Source organism: Prionailurus viverrinus, chromosome C1, assembly GCF_022837055.1.
Source record: "Prionailurus viverrinus isolate Anna chromosome C1, UM_Priviv_1.0, whole genome shotgun sequence".
NCBI lineage: Eukaryota > Metazoa > Chordata > Mammalia > Carnivora > Felidae > Prionailurus > Prionailurus viverrinus.
The window spans coordinates 183934506-183953755 of record NC_062568.1 but is presented as its reverse complement, the minus strand read 5'-3'; the positions used below and the strand labels follow the sequence as shown (position 1 = coordinate 183953755).

Genomic DNA, 19250 nt, shown 5'->3' with positions numbered 1-19250 from the left:
TTCTTCCCAGGTCACAAAGCCTCTTTGAATCCCTGGACAACACCTTAATCAACAAATCCATTAGTATCACTGGTAATAATACATATTGACACCATGTTGTCCAATTTGATGTGCACAGAAATGGATATCACTTCTGTAGTATTCTTCAAAATCCATAACTTCAGTCTAACGGGAAAGCATCAGGGGCACATGGGTAACTCAGTTGGTTAAGCATCCAACTTCAGCTCAGGCCATGACCTCACAGTTCGTGAATTCAAGCCCTGCATTGGGCTCTCTGCTGCCAGCACAGAGCCTGCTTTGGATCCTGCGTCCCCCTTTCTCTGCAGCTCCCCTGCTCTTGCGTGCTCTGTCTATATCTCTCTCAACAATAAAGATTTTTTTTAAAAGGAAAGAAAATGTCAGATAAACCAAAAGAGCTAGCCAGCACTCTTTAAAAGTGTCAATGTCATGAAAGAAAAGCAGAGTCTTAGCAATTGTTACAAATCAGAGGAGACCCAGGAGACCTAACAATTGAGTGCGATGTGGGACCCTGGGTTGAAGTCAGGTACACTTAAACGATGAATAGTGGAAAACCTGGCAAAAGTCTAGAAAAGACTATAGTTAATAGCACTGCGCGATATCAGTTTTGTGGTTTTGGTAATTATGCTACGGTCTGATTACGTACAATGTTATCATTAGCGGAAGCCGAGTAAAGCGTGTAGGGAAAGTCTCTGTACTATTCCTGCCAAGACTTTTCTCTAAATCTAAATCATCTAAAATTATTTCAAAATAAAGTTAAAGGCATCAAGTGACTCACACGCCCCTCCCTGCGTTTTCCCCAGTCCCATCCTGGTCTTGACATCCATCACAGCTGGTCACATACAGTCGTCTTGTTTGCTGCCCGCCTTCCCTGCAGCCCTATGAGCACCATAACCTCCGTGGGGGCGGGTCACCCTGTCTCACTGCCTGCAGCCTCCCCATGCCGTGCACAGCGCCTGCATCCAATAAGCCCTGTTTCCAAATGTGCCAAGTAAATGAATACATTTTCCTGGATGTCACCAGGAAAAATGAATGGAAAAAGTGAGCGTTTTTAGAAAGCCTCCTGAGCATGTGTAGTCAGGAGTCCTCTCCCACAGGCCCAAAAGTGAAATTATGGGAACGTTAGGAATCCCTGGCCCAGATGTTGCAGATCGGAGAAATAGTTTACTTCCCAGAAAGCTTGCTGCAGGCATCAGTGATCCCCCTCAAGGCCACCACAGAGAGATGATTCCTGGCAGGACATATCTCATGTGGCTGGGGTCCAGCACCCCCTGCCCCTCAGCCTGTCCAAATCTGCCAGGGGACCGGGAAATGAACTTCCCAACCCTGCAAGCAGTAGCAAAAAAAAAAAAAAAATTACTGGGAAAACCCAAGAAATCACGTTGTACGGACTTGGCCTTTCCCATAAATTCCCTCTGCAGACTATCGACGAGAGCAGGGGTGTGGGAGGCAGCAACAGGCCACTTCCAACTTGATTTTTGTGCCATTCTTTCAACATCAGATGGCGGAGGTCCACCCTGATAGAGTGGAAGGAGCCCAGATGGGAGTCAAGACCCTTGGGTTCCCTCTCTCTGTGTGTATAAAAGTGGAAGGACAGTGTGTGCAGTGACCTCTGTCCTTGGAGCTTTGGTGTTCTGGACTATACAGCACATTCATAAAGGGTCAGTTTCTGCTTTTTGCCCGAGCCAGAGTAGCCTCAGTGGTGATTCTGAGGGGCTGCCTCTCTGTGCCTGGGCATCTTTGGGAGATTCCAGATTCCCCAAGGGGAAGTGGAGGCTGGGCAGGAAGGTGCACTATGAAGGAAATGCTCCTGAATAATACGTTAGAGGCACTGCCTGGACCATAATAACCAAGTACCTGCTGCAGTAGCAAACATGGCCTTTTGCAGGTACATTTGACCCTGGATCAAATGACCATTTTTCAGATGTGGATACTGAGGCCAGAGGATCAAGTACCTTGACAGGTCAGGCAGGTGAAAAGGAGGCACCTTAATGCCATCCAAATGTGTTTCAGTTGAATTGACATATTTTTATGTTGTATAATCTTTTATTTAGAAGAAGAAAATTGTATGTCCTCCTCTTCTCCCCCATGGCTCAATTTCACAAACCCACAATGGAAGCTGGGAACTGGGGTCAATGCAGGTACATGAGGCTCTCTCGACCCAGCACACCTGGCCCTCCAGGTCAGCACGGGAGGGAGGCCGCAGGCTGAGGAGCTGGCGGGCTCACGGGTTGTGCCCCGAGTCCCCAGATCCGGCATGAAATCAGTGTCGGGACTGCACACGGAGATTCCCAGTGGCCCCAGGACCCGCCCGTCAGCCACCACTGGGCCTTGGGAGCAGATACATTTATGATGCTCTGAGAGGACACAGGTGAAGGGTGTGACTGAGCCACCCTCCTTCGCTCTCTGTGCTGCACCCTGTGACAGCCAGCAGCCTAGACTTACGTCATCCTGCACGACCGGGATTACACCGCCACATAACAGGGGTGGTCTGTGCAGTCCTCGAGTGGATGGAAGTTGTCACCAAAGCTGTGCGTGTGTGTGAGTGTGAGTGTGTCTGTAGGGGGGAGGGGACATGCGTGTCCATATTCTTGGCGTGCATCGCTCGGTGAGGGTCCAGAACCCTGCCCTCCGCGCTCTCTGCCTGTGTGGGAGGACCCGCATCCGCTCTGGGTCATGCTGCCTCCGCAACAGCCTGGGCCACGGGTGGGCATTTGCCGCGTGTCCGGCACGCTGTCAGAGGATGGACGTTCTGTTTCTTCTCCTCCTCGGCTGAGGATGAGAAGCCCGTCTCCTCCTGTCCAAATGTGCGTCCACGGGCCCCACCCAGCCCAGCTGTTTGTCCATCACCAGATCAGGTCCTCACCGTGAGGACGGGAAGTGCTCCCCACATCCGCCTCCGCCACCGGCCCGGTGACTTGTGGTCACTGAGCCCAGTAGCCGGAGAGAGAGAGTTTTTAAAAGACTCACAGACATGTAATTAAAATCTCAGTGCTGGCTTTTGAGGACGGCGCTGGGCGGCTCCCACCCCTGCTTTCCGGAAACACAGATTTGTGGTGTTTGAAAGTGACAAGAGGCTAAAGTAAGACGGTACTAAATATACTGTCCTGGGCACTTCCGGGCAGCTGGGGAGATGTGGGATTGACTCGCCACTCACAGCCTCCTGCCCAGACAGTCCAGCCTCGCCACCAGGCCGCCCTGGCTCCCCCTCCAGCCTGCGCTTCACCTGCCCCTCCACACATACCTTCCTCCCCACCCCAAACCACACTGCGCCCCTGCTGCCCAGAGCCCTGAACCCCAGCGGCCAGAGGCACAGCCCACGCTCCTGGGCCAGAATTCCAGCCCTCCGCAGTCAGGCCACAGCCACTCAGGGCCCGTCCCCCACACTGCTGCTCTGTGGACGCCCCAGCACCCCACACCGGTGCCTCTGGGGTCCCCTCTGCCTAGGATGCCTTCCCTGCCACCTTCTCCACCCGACAAGACTCTGTCCCATCCTTCAAGGCCAGTTCAGATGTCCCCTCCTCCGGGAAGCCTGCTCAGATCCCACCACTCCATGGGACTGTCCAGCTTCCCCAGGCCCTGACCAGGTCTCTCCAGGAGCTGTCACTCCTACCTTGCTACTCCTTGTTCCTTTCTGAGTCTCCCTCCGGCACTCCTCCTTCCTTCCCCTTGTCCCCAAACGGGGCCTGCCATCATTTCACCCTTTGCTGTGTTTTATGGCTGTTGTTTCCCCTGCTGGCACAATCTGTTCCTCAGCCCTGGAGCCCTAGGCCTTTGCTCAGGCTGGCCCCTTTCTTGTGCAGTGTCCTTCTCTCTCGACATATCCGCTCTCACCCCTCAAGCCCCAGCCCGTGTCAGCTGCAAAGGCTCCCCCTCCCCAGGCTTCCATGCATGTACATCGGCAGATTCTGGGCAGCCCCTGCCTCCGAAATGCACTCAGTTATGTCTCTGCTCCCTTACGTGGCCCTTTTCTGCCTTGGCTCTGATGTCCGTCTTCCCAGAGGAGGGACCTGACATCTACTTCACCCTCGGGTCCCAGCGCCAGCAGGGAATGGGGATGGCAGGCCGGGTTTGGGGCTCAGGGGCCAGAAGTGAAGGCTGCTCTCGTTGAGCTGGTGTATGCTGGGTCCTCTGCAGACGCCTCACCGTGTAGCCCCACTGAGCCTTCTCAGCACCCAGCGGGCGGAGCCTGGGAGCAAGCCCCTTTGCAGAGGAGGGGGCCGTCACCACCCAGGCTGCCTCGGCCCCCAGCTCCCTCCCAACTCCGCCTACCCCCAGCCCGAGCCCAGAACACGAGCGACCGCCGGTCCCGTTCTGTCTTGCAGTGGAGCGTGACCGTACCCTGGGCCACCAGGAGCCCCACTGGAAGGAGTTCCGCTTTGACCTGACCCAGATCCCAGAGGGGGAGATGGTCACAGCCGCTGAGTTCCGGATTTACAAGATGGCCAGCACCCACCTGCTCAACGGGACCCTGCACGTCAGCATGTTCGAGGTGGTCAGAGAGCAGTCCAACAGGTGCCCGCCCCACGCCCCGCCTCCTGGTCGAGCCTCTGTCGGTGTATCGGGCCCAGCCCCGGAGGGGACATGTCCCAGAGGCCAGAAGGGGAGCTCCCTGGAGAGCACACCCCCAGAGACAGAAAGATACTTGACCCCAGGCCTCGTGTCACTGTGGGGAGTGACCCAGAACCAGTCCTGCTGCAAGTCCGTGCCCCGCTGTCCTGGGGCAGGACCTTGGGCAGGACCTTGGGCAGGTCACTGAGCTCCTGGGCCTCTGTTTCCACATCGCTGCGTGGGCGCAGTAACACCTTTGTGGGGTAGATGCAGTGAGGTGAGGAGAGTGAGGCACCCGGCCCGAGCCAGGCAGGCGCCCACTCGTGGTCCACAGGAGGGCCCTAGAAACACAGAGGCAGCTGTGCCAGCCCTCGGTTAATTGTTCTTTCGTGTCCACAGGGAGTCTGACTTGTTCTTTTTGGATCTTCAGACGCTCCGAGCTGGGGACGAGGGCTGGCTGGTGTTGGACGTGACGGCAGCCAGTGACCGCTGGTTGTTGAGCCGGAACAAGGACCTGGGGCTCCGCCTCTATGTGGAAACGGACGATGGTGAGGCCTAGGGTTGGGCGGCAGACCTTCTCCCCGGGGGCTCCTCTGGCGCTGCTGGCAGCCGAGAGGGCTGCAGCCCCCTCCCTGGGCCCTGGAGGCCTGGCCTTTCTCAGCCCTGTGCCTGGGGTGACGATCCCTGCCCCGCCGTGGGGGTCAGCAGGGTGCAGGGGCCCCCTACCCCAGTGCTCTCCCTCCTCTCCTTGTGCGGAACCCACGCTTGAGCTGCTAAGAGAGAGTCTGTGTTTTCCCTCTCCAGGAGCAACCGTGTAGGCTGGGAGGTCCCCTACTGGGCAGGGCAGGAGGGGAAGCGGTTACACCCTCAGACTTGATCAGAGAGGCCTGGGCTTGAATCCCAGCCCTGCAGTGCTCTCACTCGATGACCTTGCAGGATACTTACCTGCTAAGCCTCCGTTTCCTCATCTGTAGAATGAGGATCACACCTTCATTCGTTCCATAGGTATCTGGGGAAGAGCCTCCGTTATGGCAGGAGGTGGGATGGAGAGGCCGAAGGTGGGCACAAGATTGGCGTATCTGAGCTGCAGGAAGGGGCGGCCGTGGCTGGAGCAGGGGGGGCCAGGGCAGATGGGAGAGGAGACTGAGAGCTGGCACGGCGCATTCTTTTTTTTTAAGATTATATTTATTTTTTAACGTTTATTTATTTTTGAGAGAGAGAGCGTGAGCCAGGGAGGGGCACAGGGGGACAGAGGATCCAAAGCAGGCTCTGCACTGATGACAGAGAGCTGATGTGGGGCTCAGACTCATGAACTGAGAGATCATGACCTGAGCCAGAGTCGGACGCTTAACCAACTGAACCAGCCGGGGAGGGCCCCCAAGATTTTATTTGTAAGTAACGTCTGCACCCAACGTGGGGCTCGAACTCACAACCCTGAGGTTAAGCGTCGCATGCTTTACCAATTGAGCCCGCCAGGCGCTCCGGGCCCTCTGTGGGTAAACCAGGGCCTGGTGTTGGAGCGTGGGGGGTAGCTCACTGTATTTTATAGCAGTGGAGGATGGCAGGATCTGAAAAGAGCCCCCTGAAAACACCCCCCCTGCCCCCCCAAGGAGGACATCACTCCACCCCTCAGTGTGACAACGCTTAGCGACCTGCTTCCCAAAGTAGTGTCGGGACGGGGTGGGGGAAGTAAGTTCACAGAGGAGAAAGCTGAGCGTGCTGCCTCGGCAGGTGATCAGGGTTCACGTGAATGTCACGTACCTCCCGTGTCCCCTTGACATGAAGGGATGGGAAGGGCCCTTCATCTCATGGCCTTCCCCCCAAAACCCACACCCCGTCTAACCGTGAGAAAAACCCAGACAAACGGAAACTGAAGGACGTACTGCAGAGTGCCCGTCAGGTCCTTCTCCAAACCGTCATAATTACAAAGCAAGTCTGAGTTCGTGTGAGAGCCCAGAGGCGCCTGAGCAGTTGTAGCAGCTGACGGCCATGTGGGATCCGGGCAGGGACCCTGGAAGAGAGAGAGGACATGGGGAAGACCGGCGAGATCCGAATATATCGTGTTAATTTATCATATTGGTTCATCAGTTGTGACAAATCCACGGCCCTAACGTAAATGTTAACATTTCCCAGGGGAAACCGGCTCTGGGTATCCGGGGACTCTGGGCTGTCGGTGCGATTTTTCTGTAAATCTCAACTAGGATAAAATAAAACCTTTCTCCGTATGTATCCAGAACGGCCCGCCCCTGACGTGAGCAAGGAGGGTGGTGTGTGGGGGACAAGAGCGCCGTCACAGAGGCTCAGGAGCCACCCAGCGTGCAGGTGGAGTGGGGAGGAGCTTGTTGGTAGCGGCAGAAATGGAGAAAAGTGGGCAGCGGAGGAATCACGGAAAATGTGGAGTGAGCCAGGGGCCCATTTTTAATAGCTTTGTGTCTGAGTCAAAGAAGAGGAGGGGGCAGGTCTGAGGCAGCAACCCCAGAGCACTTTCTTTGGCGGTGAGGTCATTGGGAGCCCTGGTAGACGTCCAGATGGCCGGTCACCCAGGACAGGTGAGCGCGGGGGCGGGCGGCGCAGGTGTAGGAAGCGCGGCAGTCTGCGTGGCTGAGAGCCAGGGGACTGGAGCAGGTCACCCGGGAAGGGGGTGGTGACGGAGAAGGAAGGGGACCACCCAGAGTTGGGGGTGTCCGACAGGGAGAGGTGTGCCCGGAAGGGGCCCCGCGAAGGACCTCCCTTGCCCCCAGGGCTTTGGGCTGGACACCGGCGGCCTTGCCGCCAATCCCGAGGACTCAGGGTCGCGTCTTCCCCTCAGGAACGCTGCTGCCTCCGCAGCGGGCGGGGGACGCAGGGTCCGGAATCCCCTTGGGGGAGGGGCGCCTCGTTGTGGGCAGGGACGCCGGGGCCACCCGGTGTGAGCGTCACCGCCCCACGCACCCTCCCTGCTCTGTGACGCGGTGGTGGCGGCCGGCGTTGGCCTGTCCCCCGCCGGTCTCAGTCCGGGGCCCGGAGCCGGAGCGCACGATGACCGTCCTCCAGAGGCTCGCGCGGGCGCTCGGGCACCGCATCCCCGCCAGCCGCTGGGGGCCCACGCTGGCCGAGGCCGAGGGCGGTGTGCGCGGCCTGGCCACCAGCGCTCGCGCCCGCGCCAAATTCTACGCGGATCCCGTGGAGGCCGTCAAAGACATCGCGGACAGGGCCAAGATCATGGTCAGCGGCTTCGGGCTCTGCGGGATTCCAGAGAACCTGATTCAGGCGCTGCTCCGCACGTGCGTCAAGGCTTGACCGTGGTCAGCAGCAACGTGGGTTGGACGATTTTGGGCCGGGCCTGTTACTGGAGGCCAAGCAGATCGCCCGCCTCATCTGCTCCTTTGTTGGGGAGAACACGCTGTGCAAGCGCCGGTACCTGGCGGGCGAGCTGGAGCTGGAGCTGGAGCTGACGCCCCAGGGCACCCTGGCCGAGCGCATCCGTGCCGGGGGCGCCGGGGTGCCCGCCTTCTACACGCCAATGGCCTACAGGACCCTGGTTCAGGAGGGAGGCGCCCCCATCAGGTCCGCGCCCGATGGCCACATGGCCATCATGAGCCAGCCCCGAGAGGTGAGGGAGTTCCACGGACACCACTATCTTCTGGAGTAGGCCATCACTGCTGATTTTGCTTTGGTGAAGGGGTGGAAGGCCGACCGCGCTGGGAACGTCATCTTCAGAAAAAGTCCCAGGAATTTCAACGTGCCCATGTGCAAAGCTGTGGAAACCTCCGTGGTGGAGGTGGAAGAAATCGTGGATGTGGGGACCTTTGCCCTCGAAGACATCCATGTTCCTAACATTTATGTCGACCGCGTGATTCAGGGAGAAAAACACGAGAAAAGAATTGAGCATCTAGCCCTCAGGAAGGAGCACGATGAAAAAGCCGAGTCTGCAGATGACCCCGGCGCCCGAATTGTCAAGCGGGCAGCTCTTGAATTTGAGGATGGCATATATGCCAATCTGGGCATAGGAATCCCGCTCCTGGCCAGCAACTACATCAGCCCAGACATGACTGTTCATCTTCACAGTGAACATGGCATCCTGGGCTTGGGGCCGTTCCCACCCAAAGATGAGGTGGATGCAGATCTCATCAACGCGGGCAAGCAGACGGTGAGCATTTTCCCCAGGGGCTGTTTCTTCTCCAGCGATGACTCATTCGCCATGATTCCAGGCGGGCACCTCGACCTCACCATGCTGGGAGCCATGCAGGTCTCCAAATACGGTGACCTGGCTAACTGGATGATACCCGGGAAGAAGGTGAAAGGCATGGGGGGGGGGGGCATGGACTTGGTGTCCAGTCCCAAGACCAGAGTGGTGGTCACCATGGCGCACTGCACCAAGGCCAATGAACCCAAAATCTCAGAGAAGCATACCATGCTGCTGACCGGGAAGCGCTGTGTGGACCGGACCATCACTGACAAGGCCGTGTTCGACGTGCACAAGAAGAAAGGCCTGACGCTGATTGAGCTCTGGGACGGGCTGACCGTGGACGTCGTCACAGAGCACGGGCAGCCCTTCGCCGTGTCACCGAACCTCAGACCCATGCAGCAGGTGGCTGCCTGACCCAGGGAAGGAAGCCCTGGTCAGAGGGTGTGTTTCACTTTCGCCACTGCCTCTCACCCAGAGGGGGTGTCATCACGCCTGTCCGTTCGTCTGACCGGTTCTCCTGGCGTCTCGGACTCGGCTACCGCCAGACAGACTATTCTCTCAAGAGGAATATGGCTTTAATTAAAAACAAAAGGAGATCTTTGGTGTTGCTCTTGCATGTTCTGTGAGTCCTGAGTTAGGTCTGGTTCCGTCGTCGGGCACTCGGATGCCCTCCTCACTGTGATGTTTACGTTAAATTCCTACAGCTCGGATGATCCCCAGGAAGGAAGGCTTTCACCGAGGAGCCTTCTCTCGGGAATGAGCCACGAAATGTGGGGGGAAGTGATGAGGGAGGAGTAACCACCCCCGTATCCCCAAGGCTCCTTCCAGTGTCAGCCCCTGCAGCTGACCCCCCTCCCGTCCCAGCAGGGTCGTTCCTGAGCGGTGCCTCTAACGTGTCCGGTGCATTTGTTTGTGGGAGGTGATGTCATAGATCAAAGTTTAGTCTCTGGACTGATTAGTTCAACCAACTTGGCCCGGGGCCCCAGGTCTAGAGCCCGGCTGTTTAAGGGCTGACCTTTGCCAGCTGAGCAGGACTGGGATGGTTTCACAGTGAATCAGACACCCGCTAATGGAATAGACACGTAGCATCGTGTACGTGTATGTCTGTATCCTGTATGAGAAGTGCACGTGTGTTCCATACGTACGAATGTACAGGTGCCTGTGTGTGTGTGTGTGTGTGTGTGTGTGTGTGTCAGGGTGGCAACACTGAGGTGATGTACAGGAAGTAGAGCAGTTGGCACTGTGTTTTAAGGAGCATAAAAGTCAGTAATCACCTCCTGTCATTTAGTTTGAGAAAATACCGTGGGAGGGACTCTTAGGTGGCTGAGTTGGTTGAGCATCCGACTCCTGCTCCGGTCATGATCTCACAGTTTCAGTTTGTAAGTTTGAGCCCCACGACTGGCTCGCTGCTGTCAGCACAGAGCCCACTGCACAGCCTCTGTTCCCCTCTCTCTCCGCCCCTCCCCCACTCACGTTTCCTCTCTCTCTCCCTCTCTCTCTCTGAAAAATAGAAACATTCAAACAAAGAAAAAGGAAAATTCCACAGGAAATGAGAATGAAGAGATCTACCCCTTTCTCGTCTTTTAATGAAAGCCGGCAAATAACCTAAATGTCTAAAGTTAAGCTAATCTTTAAACGTTATGGTACATTTTCTCAAAGGAATATTATACATTTGAAACGTTCATAGTGGAGACATTTTAACAGCAGTGAACATGTTTATGTGAAAAAGTTGGAAAACATACAGATTTCTTTGTTAAGATGGCCATTGTGTAAAAGTTCAGGTGACATGAAAATATTCCAGAAAGATGAAAATGATGTGTTGGGGTGGGCAGAGGTTTCTGAGTGATATTTCTTCCCCAGAGGTTACCTTACAGTTGCCCTTGTGTTACTTTGACAGTTAAGGAATCAAGAGGTCATTTGGAAATACAAAGAGGTACAGGAAGTTGGTTTCATTGGTGGAGTCGACATTTCCAGGGATCGTGAGTGTGTTTCTCAGGGCATCCTCATCTCTAAGCAGCTGCGGGGTCAAATCCCATTTTCAGGGGTGTCCCTCTTCCAAGCCGGAGGTCCCCATCATGTCCAGCCCACAGCCTTTTCTCTCTTTTTTAACCCACACACCCAGGAGTAAGACCTTCAGTGGGTAAGAACTTGGGATCTGACTGAACCGCGGCTCCAGGACTTTGGCCAGATGTCTCTGCCCCACTGAACCCGGGGTCTCGTTTGTGGATGTCAGGGCACAGTTAGTGCCCTGCTCTTGGCAGTGCTGGGCAGAGCAAGCCCTGGCTACGTCCTGGTGGCTGCTCTAATCTGCTGGGTCACAAATCCATCCACACCCCCAGAACGTATGGGGTGGAAGGGAGAATTCGGGCCTCGGAGCGCTCAGATGGACATGGGAACCGTGGTTCTGCGAGCCCCCGGCAGAGTGGCTCTGACGTTTCTCAGCAAAGCATGAGGTCCAGGGGGACTGTGGAGACACATGAAGGTCACGGGTGTGAACTAACTCCAAACCTATAAAGTGCTTCACAGATGGCATTGTTCACCGTTATCGCGAGTAATGACCCTGTGTTCGCGAGGCCCCCCTCCCTCCATCTCCCTCGGACCTGGGACTCCTGTTTCCAGAGGAGCAAACTGAGGCCCTCTGCCTCTGCGCTCCTGGGCCCGAGCAGGCCCTGGCAGGAGGGTCCCCGCTGTCCCACGTGCACAGCCCCTGCCCGCGAGTGATCGCCCTCTCTCCTCTCTCCGTCTCAGGGCACAGCGTGGATCCTGGCCTGGCTGGCCTGCTGGGGCGACGGGCGCCGGGCTCCAAACAGCCTTTCCTGGTCACTTTTTTCAGGGCGAGCCCTGGTCCCGTCCGAGCCCCTCGGGCAGCGAGGCCCCTGAAGAGGAGGCCGCCCAAGAAAACCAACGAGCTGCCACACCCGAACAAACTCCCGGGGATCTTTGGTGAGGTCTGGGAGGGGCCTGGGGCGGGGCCCGGGAGCCACCTGGAGGGGACAGAACCTTCTGGGTCCTCAGTAGGTTCAGGCCGGGGGTCACCCTCCAGCACTGTTCTGTGGACCAGCCTCTGCCCTCTCCGTCCCTGCCACCCAGAAGTGCTTTCTCTGCCCTCCCCTGGCTCCCAGGGCTTTTTCCAGAAGTCTCCATCAGAATCAGGTGCCCCATCCTCCGGGCAGCACAGCCCCTGGGGACCCTGCAGGATGAACAACTGTTTATGCGGAGGTCTCCCCCGCAGACTGAGCCCCTCAGGATCAGGAGTGGGCCTGCCCTGCCCTCCTGCCCTCCTCTCCTCCACGGGGAGTCCGCCCTTTGGCCTCCGTGAGCCACTCGATCCTGTGGAATGGGGGCGGCAGGAGAGGTGGGATGAGGTCAGTACAGAAAAGGAGCCACTGATGGCCCAGGGTCCCCTGGGCTGTTTACTGAAGCATCGGGAGGGCCCACAGGTTGGAACTCAGGGGAGGCTGGGGTGAGTGCAGGGTTCCTCTGTAGCTATCGGACCCACCTGGAGCCATCGAAGTTTCTTGAGCTGGGTCGTGACACCAGCAGAGCTGCAGGATGGGCTTAATGAGATCAAATGCGTCTGTTTCACTGCATTCATTTATTCACCAAGTGTGCCCGGTGGGGTGTCCCCCTCCCTGGGAGCTCCCTGTGGAAGCTGCCCAGAGCAGGAACCCCAGAACAGACCTGGCTTCTGTCCCTGCAGATGACGTTCACGGCACTGACGGCCGGCAGGTTTGCCGGCGGCACGAGCTCTACGTCAGCTTCCAGGACCTCGGCTGGCTGGTAATTTCTGACTCCCCTCCTTCTTACATGACGGTCCCCACCCGGAAATGATAGGTGTATCTCCAGGGGCAGCTAGAATTATGGGTGACTTTAATTTTCTCATGCATTAGGTTCTTCAGTGTTTTCTGAAGGGAATATGTCTTTCTTTTATAGTGAGAAGGTGCTTTTTGGTGAAAACCATGGAAATGGGGATAGTCTGAATCCTCAGCCAGAACATGTCAGGGCTGCAACAGGGAAACCGAGGCTGGGAGGGCAGTGCGTGTGCACGTCTGCTGGGACAGCAGCTCTAGAAGATGCAGTGGGGCGGGTGGGGAGGAATCCGATGCCCAGTGCACGTGAAGGGGACAGAGCTGTGCCCAGCCCTGCCTGCCGAGGGCCTCCCAGTGGACGACAGCCCTCTTGGGGGAGCCTGCCTGCAGGGACCCTAGGCTTGGCTGATGGGGCTGGGGCTGCAGGTGGGTAAGGGGCAGCCCTGAGTCGTCTTGTGCCGTGTGCTGGATTCAGGGGCTGTGTGTGTGTGTGTGGGGCATCTGGATGGCACTCACTTTCTCCTCTTCCCCCCCCAGGATTGGGTCATTGCTCCCCAAGGCTACTCGGCCTATTACTGTGAGGGGGAGTGCTCTTTCCCGCTGGACTCGTGCATGAACGCCACAAACCACGCCATCCTGCAGTCCCTGGTCAGTACCGCGTCCATCCTGTCCCCACCCACGGGGAGAGGGCTCGTGCAGCCAGGTGGATGGAAGCGCCTGCTCAGGTCTCAGGGAGCTCTCCCCACCCTTCACTGTAGGCACACGCAGTTAACTTCCCATGTCTGTACAGGAACTGGTCCCTATGTGGCCACGTTCACATGTAGACCCCTAGGCATCTGAATCCACACACACCCGACTTACCCTGACTGTGCACACCCAGATCTGTGCCCTGCACACGCACATGTAAGGCATCATGTACATATGTGGGCACCCAGATTTACAAGACATGCTTGCTTCTGGTCAGACACCACACACATCACCATGTCCCCCGGCATCCTCGGCCTCCTGTCGCACAGACCCCTGTGGGGTGAGTGACAGGCATGTGCATTCAGCCACCTGCTGCAAGGTGTATGTGGAGAGCATTACAGGTGTGGCCTGGGTGAGGGGCTGGGCTTTGCCCCCACCCCCCCTTTTGCTCACCTTCCGGTTGTCTTCTTCCTGATCCTTAGTTCTTTGTGTTTCCCAAAGTAGGTATGCTACCAGTGCTGAGTCTGGGGTAACTTCACATGCTGAAAAATAGTTTCCATGAAGAGCACTGTTGCTGTTGCTTATAGCTAAGTGTTTTACTACAGCTTTGTAGAATTTAAAATCTGGGATTGTGATACTCCCAGCTTTGTTTTTCTTTTTCACAGTTGCTTTGGCTATGAGGGGTATTTGTGGTTCTATTCAAATTTTAGGATTGTTCTAGTTGAAAAATGCTGTTGGCATTTTGATAGGGATTGCATTAAATCTGTAGATTGCTTTGAGTAGTGTGGACATTCTACCTATATTGGTTCTCCCAATCAGTAAGTATTGAGTATCTTTCCATGTTTGTTATCTTCGATTCCTTTCATCATTGTTTCATAGTTTTTGGAGTACAGGTCTTTCACTTCGTTGGTTAAGTTTATTCCTAGGTGTCTTATTCTTTTTGGTACAATTGTAAATGTGGTTGCTTTCTTAACTTCTCTTTCCACTGCTTCATTATTAGTGCATAGAAATGCAACAGATTTCTGTACAGTGATTTTGTATTCTGTGACATTACTGATTGTATCAATTCTAGCAGTTTTTGGTGGAGTCCTTAGGGTTTTCTATATATAGTGTCACATCATCTCCAAATAGTGAAAGTTTTTCTTCCTTACCAATTTGGATGCCTTTTAACCTTTTTTCTTGTCTGATTGCTATAGCTAGGACTTCCTGTACTGTGGAATAAAAGTAGTGACTGTGGGCATCCTTGTCTTGTTCCTGACCTAGGGGAAAAGCTCTGTTTTTCAGCATTATGATGTTACCTGTGGGCTTTTCATATATGGCTTTTATTATGTTGGGGTATGTTTCCTCTAAACCTACTTTGTTGAGGGTTTTTTCATGAATAGATGTTGTATTTTGTCAAATGCTTTTCCTCCATCTACTGAAATGATTATATGGTTTTAATCCTCCTATTGATGTATTATATTGATTTACAAATATTGACCTATTGTTGTATCTTGGGAATAAATCCACTTGATCATAGTGAATGATTTTTTAAATATATTATTGGATGCGGTATGCTGTTTTTACATCCATATTCATCAAGAATATTGGCCTATAGTACTCTTGTTGTAACGGGTTTTTTGTTTTTGTTTTTTTAATCTGGTTTTGGAATTGGGGTAATGCTGGCCTCATAGCATGAATTTGGAAATTTTCCTTTCACTCTTAATTTTTGGAATAGTTTGGGAAGAATAGGTATAACTCCTTTTTGAGTTTTTGGTAGAATCCATCTGTGAAGCCATCTGGTCAAGGACTTTTATTGGGAGTTTTTTGGTTACTGACTCAATCTCCTTGCTGGTAACTGGTCTGTCCACATTTTCTATTTTTTCCTGCTTCAGTTTTGGTAGGTTATATGTTTCTAGGACTGTATCCATTTCTTCTAGGTTATGCAATTTGTTGGCATATACTTTTCATGATGATCTTTCATAATCTTTTGTATTTCTGTGGTATTGGTTGTATCTCTTCTTTCATTACTGATGTTTTAAAATGTAAGCCCTTTTTTTCCTGAGTCTGACTAAATGTTTATCAATTTTATTGATCTTTCAAAGAACAAACTCCTGATTTCATTGTTCTGTTGTTGTTGTTTTAGTAATGTCTACACCCAACATGGGGTTCAAACTCACAACCCCAAAATCAAAAGTTGCATGCTCTACCAACTGAACCAGCCTGGTTTTTGTCTTGAGTTTCTATTTTATTTCTGCACTAACCTTTAATTCCTTCCTTCTGCTGGTTTTGCTTGTTCTTTTTCTAGCTCCTTTAAGTATATGATTAAGTTATTTGAAGTTCTTTTTTGCTTTTTGAGTAAACTTCTCTGCATTGCTAAAACTTCCCTCTTAGGACAGCTTTTGCTGCATCCCAAAGATTTGGGACTATTGTGTTTCTGCTTTCATTTGTTTCTATGTATTTTTCCTTTTCGATTTCTTGGTTAACCCATTCATTGTTTAGTAGTGTGTTATTTAACCTCCATGTATTTGTGCTCTTTCCAGATTTTTTCTTGTGGGTTTCTAGTTTCAGTGTTGTGTTGAGAAAAGGTGCATGATATGATTTTAATCTTTTTATTTGTTCAGACTTGTTTTGTGGCCTATCTGACCTATTCTGGAAAATGTTCTGTGTGTACTTCTAAAGAATGTGTATTCTGCTGCCTTAGAATGGAATGTTCTGAATACATCTGTCAAAACCATCTGGTCAAATGTGTCATTCAAAGCCAGTTTTCTTGTTGATTTTGTTTGGATGGTCTATCCATTGATGTAAGTAGGATGTTAAAGTCCCCTCTTATTATTGTATTACTATAAACTACTTCATGTTTGTTATTAACTGCTTTATGTATTTGGGTGTTCCCATGTTGGATGCATAAATATTTACAATTGTTATATCTCCTTGTTGGATGGTTCCATTTATGATTACATAGTGTCAAATTTGGCTGTTATAGTCTGTTTTTAAAGTCCATTTTGTCCCATATAAGCATCCTGACTTTATGCTCATGTTCCATTTTACTTTTAGTCTGCATGTCTTTAGATCTGAAATGATTCTCTTATGTAGGCAGATATAGGTGGTCTTTCCAACTGCTGCTTTTTTTAGTATCAGTTCCATTACCCTGGCTTTTGATTGTTTAGTCCAATTACATTCAAAGCAATTATTGACAAGTATGTATGTATTGCCATTTTGTTACTTCCCTTATGGTTGTTTTTGTAGATATTCTCTGTTCCTTTCTTCCCTTGCTCTTCTCTCATGATTAGTTGGCTTTCTTTAGTGATGTATTGGGACATCTTTAATTCTTGTATATCCATTATTGGTTTTTTAGTTATGACTGTTAGGTTTGTATATAACATTTGCTGCATCTAGCAGTCTATATGAAGTTGATGGTCACTTAAGTTTGAGCCCATTATTTATTCCTCCTCTGCCCCCACTATGATTTAGGTATATGGTATCATGCTTTAAATCCTTTTATTTTGTGACTCCCTTGACTGATTTATATAAATACTTATTTTTTACTGCTTTTGTGGTTCCTACTTTTTTTTTTTTAATAATTAAATGTTTATTTTTGAGAGAGAGAGAGAGACCGAGCATGAGCAGGGGAGGAGCAGAGAGAGAGAGGGAGACACAGAATCCAATGCAGGCTCCAGGCTCCGAGCTGTCAGCACAGAGCCTGATGCAGGGCTCGAACCCACAGACTGTAAGACCATGACCTGAGCCGAAGTCGGACACTTAACTGACTCTGCCATCCAGGCGCCCTTTAGTGTTTATTTTTGAGAGAGAGAGAGAGAGAGAGAGAGAGCGAGAGCAAGCGCATGAGCGGGGGAGGGGCAGAGAGAGAGGGAGACACAGAATCCAAAGCAGGCTCCAGGCTCTGAGCGGTCAGCACAGAGCCAGACGTGGGGCTCGAACCCACAACTGTGAGATCATGACCTGAGCCAAAGCTGGATGCTTAACCGACTGAGCCACCCAGGCGCCCCTGCTGCTACTTTTCTAATCTTACTTATGGTCTTTTCTTTCTACTCAGACTCCCCTTTAAACTTCTTTTAGGGCTGGTTTAGTGGTCATGAATTCCTTTAACTTTCATTTCCAGGGAAGCTTTCTCTCTATTCGGAATGATAGCCTTGCTGGATAGAGTACTGTGGCTGCAAACTTTTCCTTTCAGCACTTTGAATATATCATGCTACTCTGCAGTTTCTACTGAAAAATCAGCTGAAAGCCTTGTGGGGTTTCTCTTGTATAGAACTTTTTTTTTTTTTCCTCTTGCTACTTTTGAAATTCTCTATCATTGCTTTTTGTCACTTTAATTTCTATATGTCTTAGTGTGGACCTCCTTGGGTTGATTTTGTTCGGGAACCTCTGTACCTCCTGGATCTGGATTTCTGTTTCCTTATTTCTCAAATAAATTTTCTGACCCCTTCTTTTTTCTCATTCTGGGATCCCTATAATGCAAATGTTATATGTTTGATGATGCTGCTGAGTTCCCTAAGTGTATTCTCATTTTGCATAACTTTTCTCATCTGGCGAACTTATTTTCCACCACTCTGTCCTCCAGGTCACTGATTCATTTTCTGATTCCTCTGGCCTGCTGTTTATTCCATCCTAGTGTGTTCTAAATTTCACTTACTGTATTTTTTTTTTTTTAAGAGAGAGAGAGTGCGAGTGGGGTAGGGGCAGAGAGAGAGGGACACAGAATCCAAAGTAGGCTCCAGGTTCTGTCAGCAGATGCCAACACAGGATTCAAACTCACAAACTGTGAGTTCAGGACCTGAGCCAAAGTCAGAAGCTTAACCGAGCCACCCAGGCACCCCTCATTTATTGTATGCTTTGTCTCTGTTTGGTTCCTTTTTATCTCTTTAAGGGTCTCACTGATGTCCTTCACTCTTTTTTAAGTAGGCTCCACGCCCAATGTGGGGCTTGAACTCACAACCCTGAAATCAAGAGTCACATGCTCTACCAATTGAGCCAGGTAGGCACCCCTGATGTCATCCACTTTTCTCAAGTACAGTATCTTTATCATTCCTTCAAATTCTTTATCAGGCATATTACTTATCTCTGTCTTCCTTGGGTCTTTTGCCATGATTTTGTCCTGTTCTTTCATCTGGAATATATTTATCGGTCTCCTTATTTTGTCTCTCTGTTCCTGCTACGTCTCCAGCTCTTGAAAGTAGTGGCCTTCTGAAGGCATCCGGTAGTGCCCAGCAGCACAGTGCACCCCCCCCGTTCGCTGGAAGCTGGTGCTTCAGGGGTGTCTTCTGTGTGTGCCACATACACCCTGCTGCTGTGACGCGTTTTCCTTCAGTCCAGTCATCTGCAATAGTTCTCTGATGTTATGGGCAGTGTTTGGTCCCTGTGGTGTTAGTGGGCTGGTCTGGGGCCACTCTGGGCTTGAGTTGAGTCATACTAGGCATTCGCAAGATGCTATAGCACCAAACACAGGGCTCTTTTCTTGTGTTGTCCCTTGAGAAGATTTTGTTGGTGGGCAGGGCCTGTTTATCAGACTGTCTGCCCCCAGTCCACTGCTGGGGTGCAGCCTGACTCGTATGTGTAGTTGTCCTTCCCTCTCTCCGGGGAAGGAGTCTCTGAAGAGGTGCTGACCCCCGTCGGGGCTGCTCGCGCACTGCCACGTTTGTGGTCCCACATGGATGGGCTCCAGCCATGGGTGTGTTGGAGGGGGTGGATCTACGATGTGCAGTGTCTACAAGGTTTGCAGGTAGACCTCTGTGAGAGGGGACCAGCTGCCGTGGGGACCAAGGCCCAGCCTGACTGGAGGGGTGGAGCTGCCAAGGCTTGGGGTGCAGGGAGGTGGTGTCAGCAGGATTTGCACGACCGTCCTCTGCAGGAAGGGACCCAGGGTACTGGAGCTGAGAGGGGCATGGCTGGGGGAGGGCAGGGTGGCAAGTCAGGCAGGAGTGTCAGTGCTGTGCTGTTTCCCACAGGTGGCGGGTTTATGCTGGGGGACAGGAGGGAAACAGCACAGGCCTGCTCCCTTGTTCCTGGAGTCCCCC

The 19250-nt window shown here is 52.4% G+C and overlaps 3 protein-coding genes across 8 annotated transcripts in view; 2 read left to right on the top strand and 1 right to left on the bottom strand.

The window, feature by feature from the left end:
- BMP8A (bone morphogenetic protein 8a) overlaps positions 1 to 19250 on the top strand; it is a 31710-nt gene that overhangs the window by 8116 nt on the left and 4344 nt on the right. The window contains exons 2-6 of one of the 2 annotated variants that reach the window (XM_047869369.1): positions 4344 to 4533; positions 4969 to 5117; positions 11486 to 11680; positions 12438 to 12517; positions 13084 to 13194. In XM_047869369.1, coding sequence (XP_047725325.1) covers positions 4344 to 4533; positions 4969 to 5117; positions 11486 to 11680; positions 12438 to 12517; positions 13084 to 13194 — 725 coding nt within the window. Of the gene's footprint in view, positions 1 to 4343; positions 4534 to 4968; positions 5118 to 11485; positions 11681 to 12437; positions 12518 to 13083; positions 13387 to 19250 lie in introns of those variants that run through there. The other variant, XM_047869368.1, reaches the window with a different exon arrangement.
- On the top strand, positions 7535 to 9254 carry LOC125171994 (succinyl-CoA:3-ketoacid coenzyme A transferase 2, mitochondrial-like). Its single transcript, XM_047869367.1, is given in 3 exon segments — positions 7535 to 7840; positions 7843 to 7869; positions 7872 to 9254. Coding segments are annotated over 3 exon segments (1560 nt in total). The 5' UTR covers positions 7535 to 7587; the 3' UTR covers positions 9152 to 9254.
- The window catches only part of LOC125171996 (peptidyl-prolyl cis-trans isomerase E-like), a 33330-nt gene continuing 25040 nt past the window's right edge, over positions 10961 to 19250 (bottom strand). For 2 of the 5 annotated variants that reach the window (XM_047869373.1, XM_047869375.1), the window contains exon 5: positions 10961 to 11201. The gene's annotated coding sequence lies outside the window, so the exon portion shown is untranslated. Of the gene's footprint in view, positions 11202 to 12315; positions 13776 to 19250 lie in introns of those variants that run through there. The other 3 variants (XM_047869370.1, XM_047869371.1, XM_047869372.1) reach the window with 2 other exon arrangements.